Source organism: Nicotiana attenuata, unplaced genomic scaffold (genome assembly GCF_001879085.1).
Source record: "Nicotiana attenuata strain UT unplaced genomic scaffold, NIATTr2, whole genome shotgun sequence".
NCBI lineage: Eukaryota > Viridiplantae > Streptophyta > Magnoliopsida > Solanales > Solanaceae > Nicotiana > Nicotiana attenuata.
This window is the reverse complement of record NW_017673285.1, coordinates 67,165-77,152: the sequence shown is the minus strand read 5'-3', so window position 1 is coordinate 77,152 and position 9,988 is coordinate 67,165. Positions and strand designations below refer to the sequence as shown.

Genomic DNA, 9,988 nt, shown 5'->3' with positions numbered 1-9,988 from the left:
GGTGACTGAACTCGGGCTCTTTGACGTCAAAAGTATGGATATCGAGACCACCTATCGACCGCGAACATTTCTTTTGCAGCCGGTTGATCCCCATAAACTGTTTTGATCCTTTCCGGTGTAGGAAATTTCAACGCCTAATATAGCGTCGAGGGTACTGCCCTCATGTTGTGAATCCATAGCCTCCCGAATAAAGCATTGTACCTCATATCTCCTTCGATCACGTAAAACTTTGTGTCCTGAATGGTCCCGACGTACCGGTAGGGTTATCTCCCCTTTAGTGGTCTCGCATACCATGTTAAATTCGTTTAAGACTCCGACTATAGGCACTATTTGGTCTTGCAGACCCAGCTATTCCACGACCCTCTATCTGATGATAGTGGACGAGCTACCTGGATCAATTAGCACACGCTTAACTCGAAATTTATTTATGAGCACAGATATTACCAATGCATCATTGTGCGGTTGCACGATGCCTTCAGTATCCTCGTCGTTGAAAGATACGGTTCCCTCTGGTACATAGTCCCAAGTCACTTTTTCCCTTGTAATGGATACTTTAGTGCGTTTTAACATTGGCCCTCGGGGGATGTCAACTCTACTAATGATCATGTTAATGACGTGCTGAGGTTCCTCTTGCTCGATCTGTTTGTTGACGTCCCTATTCTTGAAGTGGTTTTGGGCTCGTTCACTCAGAAATTCTTGGAGGTGCCCGTTATTGAATAAACGGGCTACTTCTTCTCTCAGTTGTCGGCAGTCTTCAGTTATGTGGCCGTTGGTGCCATGATATTTACACATTAGATTGGGGTTGGGAAGGATCCAACTGCAATGGCCGAGGCCACTTAGTATCTTTGATACGTCCGATGGCTGATACGATACAGGCAGCATCGACGTTGAAGTTGTATTCCGATAACCTTGGTGCTTCCTTGAACCCGATAGGTCTGTCAAAACCGTTCTTGCTCACGAGTCCCCGATTATTATGACCTCGATCACTCATTCTTTTACACCTTGCAGGGTTGCGTCCGGACCCACTTCCCCTTCGATTTCCATTGTATGTTTGATACCGATATCTATTCGATCTTGGTTCGTGATCGATGGCTCTTTTGGATCTGTCACTGGTCCTGACGGGGTAAAATAACCCAGAAGGGGCCCCGAGATGATCATCTTCAACCCTTATTTTTTATTAGTACCTATTAGGGATATCAGCCCAAGTTACTGCCAGGTATTTTATCAAATTTTGCTTCAACTACTGTGAAGCCAACGAGCTTTGGGGATTGAGTCCTTGGGTGAATGCTTGAACGGCCCAATGTCTGCGACCAGAGGCAGATCCATCATTTCCATTTGAAACCTCAACACGAATTCCCTGAGAAACTCGTTATCATTTTGCTTTACCTTGAAAAGGTCCGACTTCCTGGTCTCGACCTTGATGGCCTCGGAGTGTGCTTTTACAAAGTCATCTACAAGCATAGCAAACAAGTCAATAGATTTTGGGGGTAAGTTGTGATACCATTTCATAGTTCCTTTTGACAAGGTCTATTCGAACTTTTTCAGCAGAACGGATTCGATTTCATCATCCTCCAAGTCATTCCCCTTGATGGCGCACGTGTAGGAGGTCACATGTTCATTTGGATCAGTCGTTCCATTATACTTGGGGATTTCGGGCATACGGAACTTCTTAGGGATCGGTTTCGGAGCTGCGTTGGGATGGAAACGTGTTTGGACAAGCTTCTTGTAATCCAGGCCTTTCAGTATCGGTGGTGCTCCTAGGATTTGGTAGACCCTGGAGTTATAGGTCTCCACTTTTTGTCGTTAGCTTCAATTTTCTTTTCTCCCGATTCTACCTATTTCGTCAATTCCTCGAGCATCTTTATTATCTCGGGGTTGGTCCCGGATTCAGCTTCGCTTGACCTTTCTATGACTGGTTCATTTCTACGAGTGTTTTCCAGGGATGGTTCGGGCTCAACTCTACTGGGAGCACGGCTTTGGTTCTGCAACTGGTTTATCGCTGCCTGTTGAGCCTGTAGCATTTCGAAGATCACCCGCAAGTTGATCTCGTCACCTTCACTGCTGTGCGTATCCCTGGCTACCTACCTGGCTCCTCCATGAATGTTGTTTTCCAAATTGGTGGGCAAGTTAGCATCGATGGCCACATGGGAGTTGGCATCGATTAGATCTACGACCGGGACCCCGTTGGGGTCAGCAAGGTAAACCTCGTTTCTAGGCACTATATTGTTATTCTCGCCGTGGTGGCTAGATTCAGCATCAACATTTAGGTGAGCAGATTGAGTGTTTAACATCTTTAAGCTTTCCTGAAATTAAGATCTCAAAGAACAAGAGTAAAGTTGTGTGTGTTATGAAAATTTGTATCAAATAGCCACTATTATCCTTAGCCCCATGGTAGGCGCCAAACTGTTTACCCTAAAATTAGATAATAATTTAATTTATATTTAGTTTTAAAGATATATGAATTAATTCAATACGATTGACAAATTGCGTGAGATTAGACAAACAAAAGACATGATAAAGTGTCAAACCAATTGTGGGGGGGGGGGGGGGGATGAACCCGACTCGATAACACCCTTAGTGAGGTGCCTGCCTTCGATCCCGACTCACAATAACGAAGCACTTGATGAACGAAAGTAAGAACTTTTTATAACAAAGAAAAATTGAAGGTATATTGCCTTGAAGTGCGTGTTCCAATGTGTTAGCGAATAGTCAAACTCCCATTTATATGGTAGGGGAGTTTTACCCTAAGCACAATTCTATAAAAGGTAAATTCTTCCGGTTTACTAATCCCAGATCTTTCGCCGGTGCGTAGCGAGATTCACGCCGTGATACCCGACTGGGTAGGGATATCATGGCTCTTTGTCAGTCGTGCTAGATTGTTTAATAACGTTCTCTGAAGTTTAGGGTTTCGAATCGGTCTCGAGGGCATGACTCTGGTTACTCCGAGGGCAGATGTTTACCTGGATCTCAATTTGAGGAGCTTCTCGCCTCGATTCCGATTCCTCACATTTGCATTCATGTCTCACTTACACAAATCGAGAATCGAGTGGTCCAAAGGGCTCGGTTTTACCCGTATACAAAAATAAACTCTGGAGAATTCTATCGATATGTCCAAAAGATTTACCATTTTGGTAAACATTGTAACTTGCAAGTCTCTATGCTCTTGCATTATAGTCAAAACTAACACTTACTACAGTTAGCAAATTTAGATTGTAGTGACAATCCTAACATTACACTTATTAGTAGTTTTTTAATACAATTAACAAGGAGTGTAACGTGTAACGAAACAGGGACGTACGCAGAACTTTTTGTAAGCGGTGTTGTATTTAAATAAATATTATCTAATATCATTTTCTCACAAGCTGAAAGTCTTGGCCAATGATTTAATTGAATATTATTGCAAAGGGAGGTGTTCGATTCTCCTTAGCCTCAAATTTTTAACAAAAATACTCGCTCGAAGATGTTTAAAAAATAGAATGTCTAGGTCCAGCCTTGAACCTACAATCTTTACAAACCCAAATGTAAGTTTGACCAATGAACAAAGAAGTACACTTTGCCAAAAAAACGGTATCATTATTATATATTGCTTCTTTTTTACAGAATACTAGTATAAACATGTCACGCCCGGAACCTGGGGGCGAGACCGGCACCCGGTGCCCCACCTAACCTTGCATACTAACTTGCGACTAAGGAACTCTGAACATGTGATGTCATACTTTGGCCATGGGCCAAATTGCAAGACAACTGCGAATGCTGACTAAATATCAATATAAAGCTGGGCCGACAAGGTCGTCGTAATTATTGCAGCTGACAAACCAACCAAATATACATACAGGGCCTACAAGCCCAACATATTGCACTAACTGACAGGATATGTCTACAAGCCTCTACTAGTAGATATACTGTGATCGGAACAGCTCCCCGACCTACTCATACCATATATACATATATACACAAGATGTACATAAAACTCTAGACCCGGCAACTCCGAAAGGCATGGAGCTTACCGATCAAGCTGAACTCGGGCAACACTTAATGAGGAGGTCTACCCGCCTGTCTGTCTGAACCTGCACGCATGGAATACAGCGGCCCCAGGAAAGGGACGTCAGTACGAAATAATGTACTCAGTATGTAAGGCAATATACTGAAAGCTGAAACTGAACTGATAATATAATAACTGGAAGTCAAAGATAATCTGAAGATATGCTTACCTGCTGATACTGACTCAACTCTCTCAATATAGTAAGTAAAATAGCTGTCCGGCCTTATAAGGCTAGGTATATATATATATAACTGCTCTGCCGTAGTAGGCTCGCTCATAGGCGCTCGGCCATACTAGGCTCTATCTCGACCAACTGGGCTCGCTCATAGGCGTTCAGCCTCAGTAGGATCGGTATATAACTTACCATCTGATCGAAGGTTGCCCAATAGGGGCCTGCCCATCGATTATAGCTCGATGTTAATGAAAATGCTGTAATACTGTATATATAGACTTTCTGCTCTCTTGACTAGAAGGAGGAAATACTTAATTGAATATCGTACTTACAAGACTAGGAAAAATATACGTAAATTCCGGAACATGAATTTTTCTTTATGCCTCGTTATCAAACTTGTGTGATTACGGGATCATGCAAAATGAAGGAAGAGCTTAGCCTTAACATACTTGGAGTAGGGAAAAATCCGTATGATATTCTTGGAAAAAGTTGCACCGTACTTTGTAAGGATCGCAAAATTTTACGTTGCTACAATTCCAAAAATCTTCGTTGGACTGTTGAAGATTTACGTTGCTTCAAGATAATCACGCTACTTAATGTATAAAATCTAATCTTTGGAGTGATTTTGGAGAATGGTAGGTTGAAGGAATTAAAGATTGCTAACATTATAAAATCTGATCGTTGGAGTGATTTTGGAGGATGGTAGGTTGAAGGAATTAAGGATTGCTAACGTTTTGTTAGTTGAAAGACTTTGATTAGGCAATTTCTTGGAAATGAAAGACATTGTAATTTTATGACAACTTAGCAAGGAATGACTATTAGTCATTCCTTTATAACATGGCTAGCTGCCACATGGGGATGGGGGTGGGATATTTAATCTTTATCCACTTATTAAGTAATTAGGTAATGTCCCTTTACCCGCTAATTAACCAATTACCCGCATAATTAAAAATTATCTCAAATTAATTAAAATTCTAATTATTTTAAATATATTTTATATATCTTACTATCACGGTCATATGGTACCTTGTATGGTGCTAGTCCATAAATATCGGGTATTAACGCTCGGCCCGTATTTTATCCCAAATCGACAGCCTTCAACGGAACTCATTTACTTTAATCCGTGACCATTTCCTTCATGGCACTTACTTATTGCTTGATATAAATAGCATAAATATGCTAACCTCCAGATAATCTCATCCCCGAGTCTACGTAAATTAACTGAAGACGAAATTTTAACGTGCGAAAAATGCGAGATGTAATAAAACATTTAATTTTTTTCCTAGTGCATGCACCCCTGTAAGGAAAGATAATTCTTACTCCATTCGTTTTAATTTAGATGAGGTAGTGTAACTCGGAACAGAATTGAAAGAGAAAAAAAAAAGTTAAAACTTGTAGTGCTAAAAGCTTAAGGGGTAAAAGATTATTATTGTTTTTAAATATAATATAATATTATTATTTTTAGAACAGACTAATGTAAATAAAATACATCATCAAAATTGAAACGGAGAAAACGGAATATTACTCTTGCATTATTATTTTTTATAGGGAAAATTTCTCACAAGAACAACTATAGCCCATATTTTAATTTACAACCAACTAGCCCAAAAATAATAGGCTAAGATTCAACATCCAACTCCAACAAGTTCTCGAAATTACTATTTATTTTTAAAAAATATTGCTCAAGCTTTTAAGTTAATTTTCGAATCCGTAACTATGACTCAAATATTAGTTCAACAAACCAAATCCATGGGTGGTGAAAATTAGATTTTTAACAAGCTTAAATATGTGGGTTAAATTCCAAATTTGATTTTGTGAGAAATTTGGAGTGGGTGCTATTTAGACTTATCAGAAATAGTATAAGGAGGTTTGTATATAAAATTTTAAGTCATTTAATGGAGATCTGGACTGTTTTTTAACAAGAATTACAACTGAAAATCGTGGAAGAAGTTCGTCTACAGACGCTTGTATAAAGGTGTATAAAAGTCTATAATAGTGTATAAGATGTTTTATACACTTATATACATTATTATACAAGATTATACATAATTATACAAAAAGCTGACTTCGTCTTCTTCCTTGCGTCTTTTCTAAAATTTAACTCAAATATTGCTCATATCTACTCCAAATGACTTCAAATTTAAATTTTTAACTCCTTTTGATAGTTTCAATCAATTGGAACAACACCCAATCCAAAAAACTAACAAACTCAAAAAATCCTATTTTCAAAAGCAAAGCTTTGAATGACCTTCAATGGTGGACTTCCTACTCTTCAATTTTCTTACATTGCAACCAGGTGACACAGGGGGAGAAGCAGAACATACATGGCCCCTTGAAGCATATGTAGAAAATGTGAGAAGAAGAGAGAGCGAAAGCAATGGTTGAGAGAACACAGATTTAACTCTATAGCTTTTAGAAGCAATGGTTGTAAGAACACAGATTTTGAATTTGCTAGTGCTTTCAAAATATGTACAATATGGGCTAGGTCTGATAAAACTTAAAAACATGAGCCATTTTTTGTTATGGTGTGAAGTTACGCGTATTTTCTTGTAATTCTTTCTTTTTTTATATTGTTAATCCCTGCATTATCAAACGACTCCTTAGCAATGGTTGTAAGAACACAGATTTTGAATTTACTAGTGCTTTCAAAATATGTACAATATGGGCTAGGTCTGATAAAACTTAAAAACATGAGCCATTTTTTGTTATGGTGTGAAGTTACGTGTATTTTCTTGTAATTCTTTCTTTTTTTATATTGTTAATCCCTACATTATCAAACGATTCCTTAGGATATACCGACTTTATAATTTTTGAAAAAACAAAAGTCAACATTGCAATCGTTATCTTGAGGTAGTTGCTAAGAATTTCTTTTCATATGGAAAGTGTGCTTTTTCTGTTGAGTTTTTGACACTTAGTTAACATTAACGACCGCACAGTTGTACATTATCTGTATTTTGTATTTCATTCAATCATTGCACGACCGACTTTTTACTGTTTAATATGTTTCCGTACATTCTGATTTACTTAAACAGTTCCTTTTACTCATCTATTTGGATCTTAAATTAGTGCTTTATCTGGTTCTCCTATTGCTATAGGAAATATCAAAATTTATACCCATAGTAGAAAGTCTCACAACTTAAAATTTATAGTGTAACAGTTCCACGTTTAGTACATAACTTAGGTGATTAATGACATCATTGAGAGAGAGTGTGATTTTCTGAATAACAAAAGAATAACATGGGATTCACAAGAATGAAGGTCCATGCCAACCGACGTAATAGGCTTTTGGTCTTTACAATTTGGGCCATGCTTATTTGACTTCAGTTCAACTGTCCAATTCTGCACAACACAAGCCTGGCCCTGAAATACTATTGTCGCGACCCGAATTTGCCATCGCCGGAATCGTGATGGCGCCTAACGCTGTGAATGCTACCAACAATTACGGTTCTAACACATTAATCAATAACTAAACAGTAATAAATAATAATTTGAAGCTAAATAGATATGAAAGGCGAAAATTTTATAACAGATTAAATACTCTAATACAAAACTACCTCAAAATGATGTCACAATCCACGAACGTCTAACAATTTCTACAAATACTGGTTTCGAAAAAAATATATCTGCTTTTCGGAATAAATCAAAACAGGAATCTAAACAGAGGGAAGGGGACTCCAGGTCTGCAAACGTCGGCAGATCTACCTTGGGTCTCCCGTGGACTGAAAGCAGCAACCCATACTCTACTCACGAGATCTGGCACCGAAATCTGCACAGAAAGTGCAGAGTGCAGTATCAGTAACACCGACCCCATGTACTAGTAAGTGTCGGGCCTAACCTCGGCGAAGTAGTGACGAGGCTAGGACACGACAATAATAAACCTGAGCAGTTAAACAGTATACTAACAGGGTAACAATTAATAGAAGCTAAGCGAAAATGAACGGGGAGGGGCAACATGCTATGGGGGTAACAAAATAAAGAATCACAGCAGTAAAAGAATCTAACAGCTAAAACACCTTGAACCGATTATAACAAATAAACACAGCAACAGAAAATAATGCACGGCATCACCCTTCGTGCTTTTACTCTCAACCTCACAGATAATCAATAATAGAAACGTGCACAGCATCACCCTTCATGCTTTATGTTGGCCAAGATCAGTTGAAGTTTTGAAGAATGACAAATGAACTCAGTGAAGGACCAGGTCCATCTTAGGAGACACAGTTGTTATGGACCATGCACATGAGATGCACGTTAAGAAGATAAGTCCTTGGGGATCAAGCAGCAATATCTTCTGAATATCTTCTGACCTGATCGAAAAGATTGCATATGGGATAAGGAGAAGATGTCTCCTTATAAGAAGAGAACACATCCGGATAAGGGTTGGAGTTTGGATCGGTCTAGGACTCAAACTCAATGGAGGATCAGAAATTGAGTTACAATCCAACTCTAATTACTAATCTAATAAATAACTGAGTTGTTCTCTTTTACAGGTATGCACATACGCTGAAGTTAAGCAAAATTGAGAGCAAAAGAGCAAGGCTATTTTGCAAGCAATTTATGTGAGATTGAGTGTGCACGCCTGCAGCTACTTGAACAAGATAGAAGAACCAGTTCCATTGTGTTTATTCTTATTCTAGTTCAATTGTAGTAGGTGATTTAAAACTTGTACCTTTCTAGCCTTTATAGAAGCAATTGTATTAGGTACTTTGAGTATTCAAGTTAGAGTTAACTTGAAAGTGTCGCAACAGTTGAGACTGTGTGCCACACTGGGATTAGAGTTAATCCTTAGGTTTACAAGAGTTTTGTAAATGCTGTTTTTGGCTCATTGAGTTTAGTGGATGTTTGGGAAAATCCTACTGAGTAGTAGGTCGTGATTTTTTCACCTTTTGAGCCATGTGTTTTCCACGTAAAAATCGTTGTGTTCTTTTATTTTCTGTATTTTAATTCCGCAAACAGTAGTAATTAGAACACCTAGAAGAATCAGGTTCTTCTAGATCAAAAATTGGGTACCACACAATTCACCCCCCCCCCCTCTTGTGCGGTATTGACGTTTGGAACATCAATTGGTATCAGAGCGGGTTAACCTTGAAGAGGCTAACACCTTAGGAAAAGATCAACATTAGTGCACCACCTGGGAACTGGGAAGGGCAATCCACTGCCAGGCCTCCACTATTCAATGGACAGTATTACTCATGGTGGAAGAATAGGATGAAGGATCACATCATAGGAGAAGACTATGAACTCTGGGACATAGTCACCGATGGCCCTTTGGCAACTACAATGAAAAATGAGGAAGGAGTGGAAGTGCCAAAGACAAGGGCTCATTGTACTGCTGAAGATTTGAAAAAATGGGAGAAAAATGCTAAGGCCAAGAAATGGCTTGTGTGTGGACTGGGTCCAGATGAATACAGCAGGATCCAAAGCTGTACTACTGCAAAAGAGATATGGGACACCTTGCAAGTGGCTCATGAAGGAACACCTCAAGTGAAGAGATCCAAAGGAACATTGCTATATTCTTAATATGAGAATTTCACAATGAAAGATGGAGAAACCATTCAAGAGATGCACACAAGGTTCACTACACTGACAAATGAACTTAAGTCTCTTGGAAGAGTTATTCTTGAAGAAGACAAGGTTGAGAAGATCTTGACAAGAGTTCTTCCAGTTGTTTGGGAAAGCAAAATCATTGCCATTTAGGAGTCCAAGAATATGGCCACTCTCAGGCTGGATGAACTGATTGGGAATCTTACTGCTTATGAACTGAGAAGGCAAAC

At 39.0% G+C, this 9,988-nt stretch overlaps 1 protein-coding gene across 1 annotated transcript; it reads right to left on the bottom strand.

The window, feature by feature from the left end:
- Nucleotides 1-363: 363 nt before the first annotated feature.
- LOC109215939 lies at nucleotides 364-882 on the bottom strand. The gene has a single exon (XM_019380063.1). The coding sequence runs from the start codon at nucleotides 880-882 to the stop codon at nucleotides 364-366; it is 519 nt and encodes a 172-aa protein (XP_019235608.1).
- Nucleotides 883-9,988: the final 9,106 nt, after the last annotated feature.

What these genes read in the sequence shown, in the direction of transcription:
- LOC109215939 (XM_019380063.1), bottom strand. Translation starts at nt 882, where the DNA reads ATGCTGCCTGTATCGTATCAGCCATCGGACGTATCAAAGATACTAAGT.